Source organism: Vicia villosa, linkage group LG3 (assembly GCF_029867415.1).
Source record: "Vicia villosa cultivar HV-30 ecotype Madison, WI linkage group LG3, Vvil1.0, whole genome shotgun sequence".
Taxonomy (NCBI): domain Eukaryota; kingdom Viridiplantae; phylum Streptophyta; class Magnoliopsida; order Fabales; family Fabaceae; genus Vicia; species Vicia villosa.
In genome coordinates, this window is record NC_081182.1 from 79,003,199 (window position 1) to 79,022,363 (window position 19,165).

At 34.1% G+C, this 19,165-nt stretch overlaps 1 protein-coding gene across 1 annotated transcript; it reads left to right on the forward strand.

The window, feature by feature from the left end:
* Nucleotides 1–10,041: 10,041 nt before the first annotated feature.
* LOC131661991 (amino acid transporter AVT6D-like) lies at nucleotides 10,042–12,126 on the forward strand. The gene is made up of 5 exons (XM_058931656.1): nucleotides 10,042–10,478; nucleotides 10,749–10,901; nucleotides 10,992–11,195; nucleotides 11,294–11,759; nucleotides 11,846–12,126. The coding sequence occupies exons 1-5, from the start codon at nucleotides 10,118–10,120 to the stop codon at nucleotides 11,970–11,972; spliced, it is 1,311 nt and encodes a 436-aa protein (XP_058787639.1). The 5' UTR covers nucleotides 10,042–10,117; the 3' UTR covers nucleotides 11,973–12,126.
* The last annotated feature ends 7,039 nt before the right edge of the window (nucleotides 12,127–19,165 follow it).

Genomic DNA, 19,165 nt, shown 5'->3' on the forward strand with positions numbered 1-19,165 from the left:
TGAATCTTGTAACCCTTCTCAAGTAGTTGGCCAATACTTAAAAAGTTACACTTGATTTCTGGAATGTACAATACATCTTTGATCAAGGAATGCCCATCATCCATTCTCATGATCAAAACATCAGTGATTTCATTGGCCGCTAGAGTGATGTCATCCGCAAACTTCACTTTTTTCTTGATGCCTTGATTGATTATGACAAACCAATCCTTCCTCCTCATAATATACGTAGAACAAATGGAGTACAAATACCATTCATGCTACTCTGAACTACCTCTTTTGCACTCATCCTAACGTTTTCTGTTGCTTGTAACCGGTTGCAGATTTTACGTAACCGGTTACAACATGTTTTTGCACCATTCCCGGAACGACTGCTGCTGCTGTCCCGCAACCTATTGCTTATGTAGTTCCCTTCTGTGATCATGACTAAGAATGTGTTATCATAGTCAAACTCTTGTCTTGCAACCTTGACTTCATCTGCTTGAGGTTCCTTCTTGTTTGTGTTACACTCTCTTGCATAATGAACAAGCTTTTGCCAATTAAAGAATTGCACCTTGCTCTTGTCAAACTATCCTTTTTCACCTCTAAAGTTGCCTTGACTGCCATTTTTGTTGCAGTTACTTTCACCCTTTTGACTAGCCGAATTCTTTGAATTTTGAAACTCTCTTCCACCAAAATTTTAAAAATTCCCTTTACTCTTCATGGGTCATTTTTCTTTAGACTTCTTATTTTTCTCATTGAATCAAGTTTGCAAAGCAATCTCCATATTTGCCTTGTTGACATTTCTCTCATCCATCCTTTGCTCATAATCCTCAAGAGAGCTCTGAAGCTCCTATTTTCTCATCGTCGCAAGATCCTTCTATTCCCCAATTGCCATCACAATGTTATCAAATCTTGCCGTCAAAGAACGCAATATTTTTCATACAACATTCTGCTCAGTAACAGTTTCTCCACATGCTTTATTTGGTTCGCCAATCAAGTAATTCTCATCGCATAATTGGTGATTACCTCCTTTTCTTACATTTTAATTAATTAGAGTTGACGTTTTTGAATTTTTAACCTCACCACATTCGCCTTGTCAGCCCCTGCATATGCGATTTCCAAGATCTCCCACAACATTAACTTTACCAAAATGGTAGCTCAACCCAAAATCGTAATCCTTTAGAAATTCAATCCATCTACTCAACTTCATATTTAGCTCATTCTAATCAAACAGGTATTTCAAATTCTTATGATCGTTGAACACTTCAAATCTAGAGCCATACAAATAGTGTCTCCAAACTATAAGCACAAACACCACAATCTCCAACTCTAAGTCATGGGTAGGGTAATTCCTCTCATGAATTTTCAGTTGTCTCAAAGAATAAGCTATAACCTGACCGTTCTTCATAAGCAGACAACCTAAACACATCTTAGATGCATCACAATACACCACAAATGATTCACTTGAACTCGGCAAAGTTAAAACAAGCGTCAACGTCAAATTTTTCTTGAGCTCTTAAAAACTCTTTTCACACTGAGCATCCCAAACACAAGCTTGACCCTTTCGAGTTAAATGAGTCAAAGGCAAAGCTAATTCAAAAATACTTCAAGAATCCTTTTGCAGTAACTAGCCAAGCCCAAAAAACATTTGATCTCTGTAATAAATTTCGAAATCTCCCACTGCAACACTACATTAACCTTCGACGGATCCAATGATATTCCCCCACTAGAAACCACATGACCAAGAAAAATCACTTTCTTCAACCAGAACTCACACTTGGACACTATGACACACAACTGCTTCTCTCGCAAAACCTCTAACATAACTCGCAAATGTTCTGCATGCTCTATGTCCATCTTAGAATACAAAAGAATATCATTGATGAAAACCTCAACAAACTTATCTAGGTACAGATGAAAAATTATCTTCATATACTCCATGAATACTCCAGGCACATTAGACACACCGAAGGACATCACAAAATACTCATAGTGACCATATCAGGTTCTAAAAGCAATATTCGGAATATCTTCAGCCTTCACTCAAATATGATGATAACCTGATCTCAAGCCAATCTCGTTAAACACACTAGATCCAACCAAATGATCCATCAAGTTATCGATTCTCGGAAGAGGACACTTATTCTTGATAGTAACCTTATTCAACTGCCGATAATGAACACACAACATCATGCTACCATCTTTCTTCTTAAACAACAACACTAGGGCTCCCCACAATGATACAGTTGTTCTGACAAACTTCTTCTCTAACAAGTATTCTAACATTTTCTTTAGAACACTTAACTCTGACGCATACATTCAATATGGTGCCATTGATACATGACTAGTATCGGGTACTAAGTCTTTGGTGAACTTAGTTTCCCGTTCCGACGGCAAGTCACAAATATCTTTAGGAAAAACATTAGGAAAATCACACACCATAGACATATCACTAGCCCTAACATCGCTCTCTACTCTTAACGAAGTTTACATCATGAGCATCTGATCGTTCTCCTTTAAAAGACATATCAACCTGAGGGTGGACATGATTCTCGAAATCGTTCTGTCTTCAAGTTTGGGAAATAAAACAACCTCAGCAACACTTGCATTCTTGCAATCAGCGGCATGTTGACCCAACCTTCTACACCTGAAACATCGTAGAGAAGCAAAAGCTTTTCCTCCACTTGTTTCAATCCCGCTCCTGATGGCAAGTGGTTAGGAAATAAAAATGAGCATCGATAGTGTTCACATACATGTTGTATGTCAGGGAAATAAACAAATTCACATAAACTGGGACGAATAGACCAACTAGGCTTTGATACTATTATGTAACACCCTAAAACCTCGACTCTTAATTTAAAGGAATAAAATCATCATTTTAGGATGCTACTCAAACATACATGCACACTTTCCAAATAATTTCAAAACTTGCAGCAAAAATCAAATAATTAACACAAACTTTCAATATCTCTTCAATTGAAATACTTAATTAAATTAACAAAATTCAAACAGCAATTCAAAACAAATTAAACGACATGTTCCCCGATGTTACAAATCAGAGGAAAATCCATCTATTAGCAAAAAACAATAATTAAACAAAGAGAGAGAGATGAGAATACGCTCAAATATATTAACAGTGGAAAAGAATGCAAGGGTAGCTTAACTCACATAATCAACAACATACGTTCAATTTATACAACAACCAACGATCAATTCACATAGCCTTTTTGTATGCAATGTGACTCACAACTCGACTCAATGCATGTGGTACCAATTTGGACGTTAGAGGTTTGTTACTAATCTCGTCCACTCAATATTGGTTTCTCATTCGAACTGGGTCCCCACTTTTGTACCCCGGGTTGCCACTTTTGAACCCCGACTGATTACCGGTCCCCACTTGTGAACCTGTGACTCGCCTCTTTCAACACTGATATGTATGATGCAACACTAACAATTATGGTTCCACTTCTAACCATAAACAACATGAAATGCAACATTCACATTAGTCCCCACTTTTGAATTACTTACCTCAACACAGGAAATTATAATTACCTTAACAACACATAATCATAATCACAATTCACAACTCACATGTATGACCATAATTCACCAACTAACAATCATACACATAAATTTAATATTACACATTTATTCATCATAATACCACACATGGTTTCAATCTAATCAAATAAGTATGAAGAAAACATACATACAATCAAAACACAACATATAAGCACATGACCATTCATAAAGCCCATCAATCCCTAAAACATCATCATAATAGTTAATCTATTTTTCATACCATTAATCATACATACAAAATTGACCTCTTAAGACATCACTATGGGGTATTACTATGCGTCAGCTCTCTAACAATTCAAACCGCGCTTCAATCGGAGTCACGAAACTCAAGTTATGGTCAAAACAAGAAGCATACCAATAGATTACACCAAGGGAACAATCGATTGTTCCTTGTTCACTGTTACTGATTTTTCACATTTCCTAGGGAACCAATAGATTATACCAAGTAACCAATTGATTGTTCTCTGTATTCTGGAAAAAAATTCCAAATTTTAAGGGAACCAATCGTTTACCTATGTATACCAATCGATTGCTTTGCAAATTCTGTCAAAAAATTCCAGTTTTTTAAAGAAGAACCAATCGATTTCTCACTCATACCAATCGATTGATCCACTGTATTTTTCCAAAAATTCCATGTTTTTCTTCGTCTTCTCCAACTATTAATCCCTCTAACCATGCCTTAACCTCATCTACCAGGGCCAAACATACCTAAACATTCTACAGAATTAATTCAACATCATCAAGCATATAGTAGACAAATAATACCTTATTTTCATGCAATTTACACATTAGCATCAATTCACAATGGAAAATATCTTTGTGTTCATCATCACCAAACACATTAACAAGAAAGATACCAAATCCAACCTCACATACAATTTACATATCACATTTTGTAATCATTATATCATGAACACATAATCACATATCAAGAATCAACATTATCATAGAATATTCATAATCATATACAAATCTCTAAAAACACAACAACGAAGGAAAAACCTAGAGGATCATGAGGATCCTTCTCTACCCTTCATGCAATAACATCTATATCAGAGTAATCCCCATTAATTGAATTTCCGACAGCTAAACAAGTTTGGTTATGGTGTTCTTCTTCTCCCTTAAACTTTTGTTCTCCTTCTCTCACTCTTGCCTCTTTTTCCCAATTGCATAATTGCTACGTATCAGACTTTTGACTCCCTCACTTTACCATATATATATAACCTAATATCATTTTTAATAATACCACACTTTGCTATCAATTTTTCTTTATTCTAATCACACCCTATAATTTCTTAATAATTCCAATTTTTGCCCAAATATCTCTATTTCCCTTATTTTTCTATTATTTAAACCAAATAAAGCTATACTAAATCCCAATAAATCCAATAAAATCACATAGCACATAATATTATAAAAATAATTAATTAAATAACAATAATAAAATTCAATTAAATAATTTAATCAAATCTGGGGTGTTACACTATTGATGTTAGAAGCTTGGTCATTATGCTCAAGATTCTAGCTTCAAATAAGAGTCCAATGGAGGTGACAAGGGTGTGGCTCATTTTGCACATGCTAGTGGTAGTGATTTAGAAGAGGTCATTTTGATGGCTTCACCATGTTTTACTTAAGAGACAACAAATGTGTGGTACCTTGATACAAGTTGCAGCAATCGCATGACATGTAACAAAATCTGGTTTATCAAACTTGATGAATCAGTAAAGTGATCCATTAGATTTTCTAATAATAGCATTTTTACATCATAATGAGATCAAAATTGAATTTGGAATCAGAGGCTTAACCATCTTAATATTATAAGTCTCAATTTAATGCACATGAAGAAGATGGTGTATGTTTATCCCAATATTACAATCCAAAGTAGTTATGTGAGGACTGTTGCATTGCCAAGGAGACTGAAAGGTCATTCAAACATGACTTGCCAATGAAGTCACATTAGAAATTGGAGATAGTGCACTCAAATGTGTGTGGTCCATTTGAAGTAAAGTCACTAGGAGGTAACTGCTACTTCTTAACCTTCATAGATGAATTAACTAGATTTAAGTTGGATTTATTTATTGGAGAAGAAAAGTGATGTGAAAACCAATTTTAAGAGATTCAAGTTGCTAGTTGAGAATCAAGTAGAATGTATAATCAAAAGGTTAAGAAGAGATGTCGGTGGTGAGTATAACTCAATTGAATTTGCAAAGTTTTGTGAAAAAGAAGGGATTGAGCATGAAGTTATAGAACCATACACACATCAACATAATGGAATTGTTGAGAGAAAAAACATAAGTATATATAAAATGGAAAGAATCATGCTTAAGGCCAAGCAAATTCCAAATCATTTTTGGGTTGAGGCTACTTCAACTAGTGTGTACATCATCAATAGATGTCCAACAAAGAAGATGAATAACAAAACACCTCATGAGTTTGGTCAGGTTTGAAGCCAAGTGTTGGTCACTTTAAGATTTTTGGCTCATTGTGTTTTAGACATGTTCCTGAACAACTTAAAATAAATTGGATGATAGAATCCAAACTATGATTCTAGTTGGATATCATTCAATAGATGTTTACAAGTTGTTCTCACCAAATGATAATAAGGCGGTGATTAGTATAGATGTGGAATTTGACGATAATAAAGGATGTAATTGGATAAAAACGCCAAGTAATACAATGCAAGAAGGAGAAGATTCAAGCCACATTAGAACTACCCTTCACGATGACCAAGAAATAACAAATGAGCATGCATAACCTCAAGAAGTTAGGAGATCAAATAGAACCAGAATTCAATCAGATAGATTTAATGATTGATAACTCACAATTTTTGAGGTATTATAGGCCTTAACACTTGACTTTATCTTTTTAATTCAGTAACTTACTAGTTTAATTCAGTAACTTACTAGTTTAATTCAATGCATTTTTCAATTTTTGAGTTAATTATAAAGAGCACAGTGGGTGCTATCGTTTGTGAGTTTTTATGTGTTTGTTACTTGTGTAGGAATGACTTCTGATAAGTCCTAGCACAACATATGTGGAACACCACCTTAACCCCAACTTTGAGATGAGAATATGATACAATGAAGGATGCAAAGAATAGACGTTCACAGCTTTAGAGCATACGTGGCATCAACCAAAGAATTGGAATGCATTTGAGTGAAAAGTAAAGGGGATACGATTAAGGCGCTAGAAGATAAAATTATTACAATTGTATAACTACTACAACAGACAGTTTGTCTCCCTAAAACACAGAATAGCTACAATGCACCATTGTGGTGTCCCTACACTACTAACCTGCCACACAATGCTTTGTCCCCCACATGTTGTTGTACCTTGCTCAACAATGGTACAAAAAGAGAGAATTAGAAAGTCACTTACTGATTACTTTGGACCAGAAATCATTATTATTCAAAAGCCCATGATCCAAGACACCACCTAAACCCTAGAAGAAATTGACTATAAAAGGACCTATTGAAGAAAATGCAAAGGAGGTTAAGAAACTCAGAGAGATTATCACTTGGTAGACTTTGGTGCAAAAAGTAAGCTGAACGAAAGTGGAGAATTTCTCATCTCTTCATCTCAAGTATAAGAAACAAGTATCTGGCGTGACAGAACTTGCCTCTTGGTGATTGAAGATCGTAAAAAGATGGAGAAGTTGCTTTAAGGTTTCCATTTATTTTAAATTATGTTTTTAAGAATTTTTGATTTAGGATCCACTATAAAAGTATGTACTAAGCTCATCATGAGCTAAACTCTTTTATGTTAAGCAATGTGAAGTTAATATGAAGTACTCTTTTGTGTTAAATGATGTATTTTTAATGCTTTATTTTATCATGCATTATATTGTTATAAATTTGATTCTTTGGCTAATCAACTTAGGAAAAGATGAAAACTTGTTGTTGTAAGGAATCCAACAACAAATGGAACTCATGATAAATATGATTAGAAATTGCAGGATATTAATATTCACTAAATTAACTACTTTAGGCATAAAAATTTACAATCATAGATAATATTTAGAATGAAACCATACATGCATTAAAGTTAAAAGTGAGGATTAGGAAATTATCCCCTTACTATATTATATATGTTTATGATGCTGTAGGAATACACCACAAGATCACATTCTGATCTCATTTGGCACGACATAACACATCATGTACACATAATAGAAAATTCATATTAACAGATCATTTCCCAACACATTCTCCATTATTGATCTCAATTACTCTTACTAAAATGTTTATGCCAATGTTTACTTTACAAACTGAACTTGTGACAACCAACAACTATTATTATTTATGGTCATGCTCATTTACATAAGATAATTTTACAAATTAATATAAGTTAATTCAACCCCCTGTAGGTTCAACATCCTTACTATTATATCACTTTCTACTTTAAAAGAATATGTATACTTGCAAGTGATACTACATGTTTTCAAGCAACAATGATTATAAGAGAATTCATGATCAAGCCATAAGAGAAGATGTTGAACTAAATGACGAGGCTATGATGGTCGAGTAAGAACCAATTGATCATATACAAGCCATGCATGATGAGAATTGGCAGGATGCAATGGTCGATGAGATAAAATACATTGAGAAAAATCACACATAGGTGCTAGTTAAGAACTATGGCAAGAAAGCTATAGATGTAAGATGGGTTTACAAGCTGAAGTTGAAGCCAAATGGTGAAATTGTCAAGTATAAGGTAATGTTAATGTCAAAAGGTTTTCTTCAAAAGTCTGTAATTGATTTTAATGAATTCAATGCACCCGTTGTTAAACTTGAAACCATAAGACTGGTTGTGGCCATAATAACTTACAAAAATTGGAAGATCCACCAACTTGATGTGAAGTCTACATTCCTCAATGGACCTCTAGAGAAAGACGTTTATGTGAAGTAGCCACTAGGTTTTGAAGTAAAAGGGCAAGAAGAGTTGGTGTACAAACTGAAGAAAGCATTGAATGACTTAAAGCAAGCACCTAGAGCTTGGAACAAGAGGATTAATAACTTCTTAATCAAGCAAGATTTCAAGAAATGCACATTAGTATATGATGTATATGTGAAAGGCTCAAGTGAGCAAGACCAAGTCATCTTATGTCTTTATATGGATAATCTATTGGTCACAAGTTCTAATGAAGAGGAATTGACAAAGTTCAAAGGACTCATGAGAATGAGGAAGTTAGGAGATCTAAATTAGGAAGGGTATTAGATGTGTAATTCAGTTTTCAGCATGATAGTTTACTATGTGTTTATTGATAGTTCAAAATGTGGTTATTGATAGTTCAACATGTGGTTACTAATAGTTCAATACGTGGTTATTGATAGTTCAACACATGGTTATTGCTAGTTCAGTATGTTGTTACTAATAGTTCAGTATGTGGTTACTGATAGTTCAACATATGGTTACTACTAGTTTAATATATGATTACTGGTAGTTCGTGCTAGTTCGGTATGTGGTTAATGATAGTTCAGTATGTGATTAATGCTAGTTATGCATGTGGTTAATGTTAACTATTCTCGTGATTACTATCTAGAAGTTATTTAGTTTGTAATATGATCTTATTTAAAGGATATAACAAATATTTGTAAGAATTTAATTTCATCAATTTCATTCCGATAATATTTCTCTCTAAATTGTTCTTTATTCTTCTCTATTTTCCCAATTTACATCTAACTTATAATTCAACTTATCTAACAATTTTGAATCATTAATTAAGAGCGCTATATAATAAATCGCTATAGATATTTTTTGTTTTGTGTTTTGAAACATGTTTAGTTCAACAACAAAAAAAATAGTTGAACACATAGTAAAATAAGACTAAATGTCAATAAATCTCATAGAGAATATTGACATCCAACTAAACTCTGTAATATCTACAAATTTACCTTTTTCTTTTTGGTACAAAATGATTACTACTCTCATTTACTTTTCTTACTTTTCTAAACAAAATGATTAACATTGTATTTTTCTTTAGGTGTGCTAAAAAAATTCCATATACTCTCTATTATAAATAAAATTTATTTACTTTAATTTTTAAATAAATAATATATCAAACTTACACACCGATTAAATATATTAATATTCAATAAATTTTACTTCCCCCATCCTATTTATATATAAAAAAATTATATTTTAAATTTCCTGAAAAGACAATGTATCTGATTTATACTCATATTTCATAAAATGATTATAGGTTAAATTTAGTTAAATATGGATACTTTGAACCTATCAAACAATAATATTCAATATAAAATCATATTTTAATATTATTTTATGTCAAAATAAACTAAAATTTGAAATTTATTTAGTCAATAAAAACTCAGGAAATAATATTCAATATAAAATCATATTTTAATACTATTATGTTATGTCAAAATAAACTAAAAATTTAAATTTATTTAGTCAATAAAAACTTAGAAACACCAACCAAAGAGTTTATCTTGAATATTAAAACACCAATATAAATAGATGGTTGCAGTTGTTATTTACGTAACCAAACTCCACATTTCATTTCTCAACTCTCCCAAATAATAACTTCATCGCCGGGATGTCCCCGTCTGCCGGAGTTCAAGCCCCCCTCTTGACTGGATCCTCTCCGGCGGCGGGCCGCGGTTCAATCCCCGGCGCCGTATTCAATGTTGCCACGAGCATAATCGGCGCCGGAATCATGTCAATCCCGGCGATTCTTAAAGTCCTCGGCGTTTTCCCCTCTTTCGCCTTAATTGCAATCGTGGCTGTGCTAGCCGAAGTTTCGGTGGATTTTCTCATGCGCTTTACACATGCCGGTGACACGACGACGTACTCCGGCGTCATGAAGGAAGCTTTCGGGCCCGCTGGAGCATTAGCCGCTCAAGTTTGTGTAATAGTCACCAACTTTGGGGGTTTAATTCTCTTCCTTATTATTATCGGTTAGAACAAATTTCATTACTTTCATTTTCTCTTAATTAAATTATTAATCATAAATTAAGAGAGTTAAATAATACACCTTTCTAGATTTTTCTTTTTGTGAAAGCTTCAACTTAGCTTTTCTTTTTCAACCAAACCTAGCTAAGTGGTGTTTTTTTGGGTACTTTATAGCTAGATTCTTTAATATTTGTAATGTAAAATAGATTGGTTTCTTGATAAGGGTTGTTACTTTGTTTTCAAGTTTTTCATGTTTGTGTGTAATGGAACAACAGGAGATGTTTTATCTGGAAAGGTAAGTGGAGATGAAGTGCACTTGGGAATTTTGCAAGAGTGGTTTGGTATTCACTGGTGGAATTCCAGGGAAGTTGCTCTTCTCGTCACCTTGGTTGTTGTTATGCTTCCATTGGTCTTGTTCAAAAGTGTAGGTCAGTACTTGTTCGGCACTTGTTTCGTTGGCATAGATTCATAATAGTCATTATTCTTATTTTGGGTTGTGTTGTTTTGAAATTGTTCAGAATCCTTGAAGTACAGTTCTGCAATATCAACTCTTCTTGCTGTGGTGTTTGTTGCCATTTGTTCCGGGTTGGCTATTGTTGCTTTGGTGCAAGGAAGAACACAAACTCCTAAACTGGTTCCTCGGTTAGACTACCAGACATCTTTCTTTGATTTGTTCACTGCAGTTCCTGTTGTAGTCTCAGCATTCACATTTCATTTCAATGGTATTAGTTAACTTGTGTTTTGCATTATTTGGTGGTGGAGAAGGGTTTTCTCCTTTTCTTGTTGTTGTGCTGATGAGTAATTTTGTTTTACTTTGCAGTGCATCCTATTGGATTTGAGTTTGCAAAGCTATCTGATATGAAAACTGCAGTTCGATTAGCAATAATGTTTTGTGCTGTTACCTACTTTATAATTGGTTTATTTGGCTACCTCTTATTTGGAGATTCAACACAATCCGACATTCTAATCAATTTCGATCGAAGTTCTGATTCTGCTGTCGGTTCATTGTTCAATGATTTAATTCGTGTAAGCTACGCGCTCCACGTTATGCTGGTATTCCCTATTGTGAATTTCTCTTTAAGAACCAACATTGATGAGCTCTTATTCCCCAAGAAGGCTCTACTAGCCACGGACAACAAGAGATTTGTGATTCTCACTCTTGTGCTCTTAGTATTCTCCTATCTAGCTGCTATAGCAATACCAGATATTTGGTACTTCTTTCAGTTTTTAGGATCAACAACTGCATTGTGCCTTGCCTTTATTTTCCCTGGCACTATTGTATTAAGGTAACCAATTTTCACAAGTTCCTATTGAATATAACAAAATGGAAAGGAATAAAACAGGATCCTAATTTTCTTTGTTTGGATGACAGGGATGCTCTTGGAATATCAACTAGAAAGGACAAAATAATAGCACTTGGTATGATTATACTTGCCGTAGTGGCAAGTGCAATTGCAATTTCCACCAACATATACAATGCTTTAAGTAGTAAGTCATAAAGTTGGTGACCACTTTTTCCCTTTCTTGTTGCTTTCAACTAAGTTTTATTGGGGGAGTTTGCATGGAAGAGGGAAAATCATATATGTTGAAAGGATTTGTTGTGTATAATATCTAATATCAAAGCAATGAAATGAAATGAAATTCAGAAGTTTAGTTGCAGGGTGGCAAAGTATGGGTCGCCATTTTTACACTGTTTGTGCTGGTCACTGTTGTGTTTAAATGATTCATCTGTTTGGCAAATTATTATTGTCAAATGAAAACTCGTGTGGCGGAGCTTTACGGAGACCAATATACAAATGAACTCTCAATAATAAACGTGGAAATTGTTAGTTAAGATTTTATAGAATAAAAAACTTTACAATTTTAAATAATGGTAGTGGAACAATTATTAGAATTTAAATAATAATATATTTTGAAGATAATTTTATTAATCTTTGATTATGTCACGAGTTCCTTGCTATACTATACCCATAAAAAGTTATAAAAGTAACTTCTTTCATTTAGCTTATTCGTTTAATCAATTTATATAACTTAAAATATCCACTTTTTTATTGCACATATGTAAAAATATAAGCGATATTTTTTGTTTAAATTTAACTTTTTAAAAAATATGCAGGAGAAAAATTATGTGGAAGTTAATAATAACGGTTTCAATAGTAAATTACACAATATTATAGGGGTAAAAATGGTAGAAAAATAGGCTAAACCAAAATCAAAACAAAGCATTCCTTTTATTTTATCATAGAATGAAAAAAATATCTTTATTAAAATATTTAAATTATTTATTAGCATGGAGAGAAAAATGTAAATAGTATTAAATAGTATTAATTAATAATTTTGAACAAATATTTTATCAATAAATTATTTCTTTTAGATGGAGAGAAAATTATTTTATGCAAAAATGTGTATTATAACCCTCAATTGGTCAATGATGACGAGGATATGTCGCTTTATTCAAAATCAAGATCAGTACGACAATATTGGCTTTGAACAAAATCAGATAAGCATAAGATTTGATGCTGTAGTGTATTATTAGTAACAACAAAGCATGTTTAGTTAACAACGCAACTAGGGGTCATCAAAACCAAACCAACCCAATAGAAAACCGCAAACCAAACCAAACCAAACCGAAATTGCAAAAAACCGTATTTGATTCGGATTAGTTTGGGTCATATTTTAACAAAACCGCATGGTTCGGTTTGGTTTGCGGTTTGTATTTTAAAAACCGAACCAAACCGAATCAAACCGCATTATGTTACAACCTAACTTTTACTTAACTCACATTCAACCCAAACTTAAATCTATAATACCTTAACCTTATGTTACGAACAATTTTCTCATCCTTACACATGATTTTAGTCCCAATCTTCTCAAATCTCTAATAGCATTATCGCGTCTTCTTTGCCACATACATCTTCCCTTATTTTCTATAATCTATACTCTCTTGTATTCTTTCTTTTTCACCTTCTCATTTTTAGGCAAATGTTCCCTATTTCAGTTTCGTTTTTATCGCACATCTTCTTCTCTAATCTCTCAACTCTTTTGTTTTTTCTTTTTCACCTTCACTAATCTCTCGTATCTTCTATTTTTTTGTTTCATTCTAATAATTTTTATATTGTTTTATACTATTATTTTATGTTTATTATTCCACTTTTGTCTAATTTAATTTTTACATATTAAATAGAAAGTTATTGTCAAAATATGACGGGTTTTGTTGTTATTTAATAGTGTATGAATGTCTCAATACAAAGTTATGTTATCATCTATATGTATATGAATGGTTCAATAAAATATTTTTAAAAAACCGAACCAACCGCACCGAACCAAACCGCATTAGGTTGGTTTGGATTTTTTTTAAAAGCCAACCGAACCAAATCAAACCGCACGATTTTTTCTCTTGCGGTTCGGATGATTTTTTTCGTCAAAACCGCCCAAACCGCACCGCGATCACCCCTAAACGCAACGACAAAAATGTTTAGTCAACCAAAACAACACCAAGGAAAAAACGGAAGCTATTAATAGTAATACACGAATGTTTGTGAAAAGAAGAAGCAAGTCCAAAAATGATCATGTTGTATTTAACGTAGAAAATAACCCATGTGGGATGTTAACTACGTTATCTTATCTATACTTATAGCCGACCCAATAAATGTAGAGGAATTAAACGATGTAATAAGAATAAATTTTTAAGAATTTTAATAATAGTAAAATTAGTTTATTATTCTTTACAAATTTGTTTACAAATTTGTTTGATTTTGTTTACAAATTTGTGATTAGGATAGAGTATAGGCTAGGTATTGTCTGGATTTTGTTGTTTTAGGAAGTCAGGGTTTTAGAATTTTTAAGGTTTTGATCCGGAGTGATAGTGAGGTTTTTGGTGTTTTTGTTTACATGTATGTGATTGAAGACGTTTTTAGACCTAGTTTGTTTTGGAAGATTTTGGATTATAAGTGTTTTGAGGGGATTTCTGGAATTTTAGAGTTTCGGGTGAGTTTTTCGGTTGAAGTTCAACCGAAAAATTAGATTTTGAGGTGGTTGTTAGCAAGGCTGGACTAATTAAATTGGAGGTTCTGTTCTAATTAAAAAGATGGGCTAAATTTTCAAAAAAATACAAGGCGGTTTCTTAATCCACGCCTTGATACTCTTAGGCCCCTTTATACCCCCTACTGCTGGAGAAACATATGACGAAGCACTTTTTTTGCCCAAATTTGGATTTTTCCGGAGATATATATATATATATATATATATAGAAGTATTTTAAACGGAAATTTCGGGAAAAACTTCAAAATAATTCAGTTTAGGGGATATTATGGAGCTACATTTACGGAACGTCTTAGCACCAAAATATTCCGTAGATATAACTTCAGAACTTTCTGCTATATTTTGAACTAGCATGATCACTCCCCCATTGTTGTTTTTCCTCTTCAACACTCACATTCACCAACCTAAAAATTCTACATCATCAATATCATTTTTCACTCCAAAACTTCAACTTTTTGGTGCAACATATCAAAGGGAGCAAATGAAGATTGAATTTTAGGTAAAGATTCAACTTTGTCCATTATATTGCCCACATTAATCATCAAACTTTTGTAAAAAAAAGTAACGTTGCTTCCGTAGGTACAGCTCTGGAACGTGTTAAAGATGAACACTTCCAGGCGTACACTCATTCTCGACAGTGCTCATTCTTGATTTTACCTACAAGACCAGCAAGTATAGACTTCCATTATTTGATATGGTTGGTGTTACATCTACCGAGAAGACATATTCCGTTGGTTTAGCTTCTTCGGAGTGTGAAAAAAGGACAATTTTATATGGGCATTAGAGGTATGTCGGTCACTTTTGAAGGAACAAGTTGAGATGCCTAAGGCGATTGTTACGGACCGCGATACGACGTTGATGAATGCGGTGGCAAAGGTATTTACTTTTTCTAATGCATTACTTTGCCGATATCACATAACAACGAATATGAGAAGTTGGGTTAAACCCACGGTACAGACGAAACAAGTAGAGGCCGAAGGTGGAAAATTGGTGAAGGCCGGTGTGATTGTTGAAAAAATAATGGATGCATGGAATCATATTTTAAATTCTTCCACAAAAGAATTATACGTCGATTCCATCATTCAATTCTATAAAGTGTGTGAAAAGTATCCGGCTTTATTGAAATATATTGAAAGCACCATTCTTGATCAAGTGAAAAAGAATACTGTCTGTGCGTGGACTGATAATGTCCGACACCTTAAGAACACAACCACCAACAGAGTTGAGTCAGCCCATGCTAGTTTGAAAAATTGGTTGGGTAATAGCAGGGGGGACTTATGTCGTGATTGAGACTCCGTAAATATCATGATTAAAAACTAACATAATGAGATACAAGAGAGGTAAACCAACATAAATCTCATTGGAAAAGACTCAATTTTGATGATGATGATGGTTGCATGGAATGAGATAAACCGAATATCTCTATTTTGACCAAATTAGAAGTGATATAAGAGATATTTTTAAAGGCCACATCAAAGAACAATTGAGAAAGATTGGATATCCCGAAACAACCGACATAAAACCGCCTTCTCATCCAGTTAAGAGTTAAGACAAAGGATGCTCCGAAGAAATCCTTCTTATTGTGAGCATGTTGATAAAATTTTTCCCGACTCCTAAATCTAAAAAAAGTGTCATGAAAGGAGCCCGCATAAGCAAACCGCCTCCGATCCCGGTCCCACCGAAAATTCCATTCATCGACGAGATGTCGGTTTTTATGCATAAATACATCGAGCGGATCGTCAATGTTAAGGGGGACGGTAATTGCGGTTACTAGGCCATTTCGACTTTGCTTGGTAAGCGAGAGGATAGTCATGCGCTTGTTCGTGATCAACTTATCCAAGAGTTGAAGACACCTAAAGAATCATACACGCGGTTTTATGGAGAGAAAGATAAATTTGAAGTGGTTTATGAATCTCTTGTTCCTTGTTTGAGAGGTCACGAACGGTGTCAAAATGGATGAGATTCCTGAAAATGGGGCATCTTATTGCATGTGCATATGATAAGGTATGCATTGACTTGACGCGATATGGGTTTTTGGAATCCTTTTTTCCGCTCCGCATCATCTAGAAATCCAAATGATCACATAATGTGTATTGGGTGGCTTGCAAAATCAAGTCATTTTCTACAAGTTTACTTGAAACCAGGATGTCCCATACCACTTACATCACTGGAATGGACGACTCATTCTACCGCAAATGTCGAGACGTGGCTGAATCGTTTTTTTTAAAGGATGCACGAATTTGAAAGATTGAACAACATTGAAAAGGAATTGAATGCGGAAAAGTCCAAGATGGAACCACCAATATATTTAGTCGACTATACTTGTTTTGATTTGTTTTAAATTTTGGAAGTGTAATATACTCACTTTTTAACATTGCAATATAATCAATTTTTAACATTACAATATACTCACTTTCCTTATTATTCTATTCTGGTGTAAAAATGTAACAGCGAAAACTCCGCAGATGTATCTACGGAAGGTTCTTAAGTTGCAGTTTCAAGGAATTTTCCGTATATATTCCTCCGGAACCAATATATCTAGGGTCTTTCTGTGGATATGTATACGGAAAGAAGTGTGACAAAAAAATGGGTGGTCCATATTCACATAGGTTTTCTATAAATTTGGGGGTTCTCAAACACAAAAATGTCTCAATATGATAACAAAATCTGTTGGTATGTTGCAATTGTCTCCTACTCCGACGATAAAACACCAGGGCGAACGTTTAAACTCAACAATTACACCTCGCTCGAAGATATCATTGACAAAATCCACTACCACCTACCTTACGGAGACAAACAAAAGATTGTGAAGCTCGAGTATCATTCACCTTCAGTTAACAACGAAGGGAACGCCGTTTACAACAACTTTGAGCTCAAAAACCGAGAGGATATTTTGGCGATGTGGCAAACATATTTTGGTTTTCTAAGCAATGTGGGACTTCTAAAGTGAATCCTCTCACTTATAAAGTGCTCAACCTCCACTTTTCTAAGCAATATGAGACTTCTAACTCACATTTCTACACAACAATCTCCCCCTCAAGAATCTGTTTAGCTGCTCCCATGTCTTTCATGGCAAATGACTCTCCCAACTACTTCTTTAACATGTTAATGTTAGAAATATTTTTTCCTACAATAAGCATAACATCAACATATAACAACAGGATAATGAAGTCATCATTAAAAAATTTTCTAACAAATACGCAATGATATAAAGTAGTTTTATGATATCCTTGATCACACATAACATACTCAAACTTCTTGTACCATTGCCTTGGAGCTTGCTTTAACCCATATAAACTCTCTCTCAATTTACACACATGATCTTCTTTGCCTTTAACTTGAAAATCATCGGGTTGTTTCATGTAGATCTCTTCCTACAAATCACCATGAAGGAAAGTCATTTTCACATCCATTTGCTCAACCTCTAAATCAAGAGTAGCAATCACACTAAACACAATTCTAATTGATGACATATTTACAACAAGTGAGAAAATCTCATTAATAAGATCAACACCCTTTCTTTGACGGAAACCTTTCACCACCAATTTAGCTTTATACCTTGGAGACTTAGAGTTGCTCTCATGTTTAACTCTATAAATCCACCTGTTTTCCAAAACCCTTTTTCCTTTAGTCAACTTCACTAAATCATGAGTGTGATTATCATGCTATGTTTTTATCTCATCATGCATTGCATCCACCCACTTTTAATTTTTATGACTTTCCACGGCCTCTTGAAAACACTCAAGTTCACCCTCATCAGTCAAGGTCACATACTCATCAGAATTATACCTTGTAGAAGGTTGTCTTTGTCTGTTAGACCTCCTAAGTTGAACTTGAGATGATTCTGGAGCTTATCTAAGATTCTCATCTTGTGACATATCGCTCTCCCCTTCATCATCATTAGTTGGAATATTTACCTCATCTCCAAGTTGTTGATCATCAGCATAATCATATGGCTTGCCATTCTGATCATCACCACCAATATCATCTAGTTTATGACTAGGTAACCGAACTGGATTAACATTAGACAAACATATATCTGTCTTGGGTGTAATCTTCTCTACCTTATCAATATCTTCAATGTTTTTCTCTTCCATGAACACCACATCGCAACTTTGAATAAGCTTGTTCCCTACAGGATCATACAACCTGTAACCAAGCTTATCTTGCCCATAGCCGATCAAGATACATTGTTTTAACTTTGCATCCAAATTGAATCTTTCAACCTTTGGAATATGCACAAAAGCCCTACGACCAAAGACTCTCAAATGATCATACTTGACATTCTTTCGAAACCAAATTTTGTTTGGAACTTCACTGTTCAAAGCAACAGTAGGAGTGAGATTAAGAACATGCACTGCCATGTAAAGTGCCTCACCCCAATAATTATTTGGAAACTTAGCTTCAGAGAGCATAAACCTTACTCTCTCAATCAGTGTTCGATTCACCCTCTCTGCTAAGCCATTCAATTGAGGAGTTTTAGGAGGAGTATTTTCATGTGAAATACCATGCTGCTTGTAGTAGGAATCAAATGGTCCACAATAATCACCACCATTATCAGAACGAACGCATTTCAGCTTCTCGTCTGTCTGCCTTTTTACCAAAGCATGAAATTCTTTGAACTTCTCCAATACTTGGTCTTTTGTCTTCA

Excerpts from the sequence above, each read along its gene's own strand:
- LOC131661991 (XM_058931656.1), top strand. The coding sequence starts at position 10,118 with ATGTCCCCGTCTGCCGGAGTTCAAGCCCCCCTCTTGACTGGATCCTCT. Across the intron at positions 10,479-10,748 it reads TCTCTTCCTTATTATTATCG|GAGATGTTTTATCTGGAAAG; the intron begins GTTAGAACAAAT and ends ATGGAACAACAG. Across the intron at positions 11,760-11,845 it reads CCTGGCACTATTGTATTAAG|GGATGCTCTTGGAATATCAA; the intron begins GTAACCAATTTT and ends TTTGGATGACAG.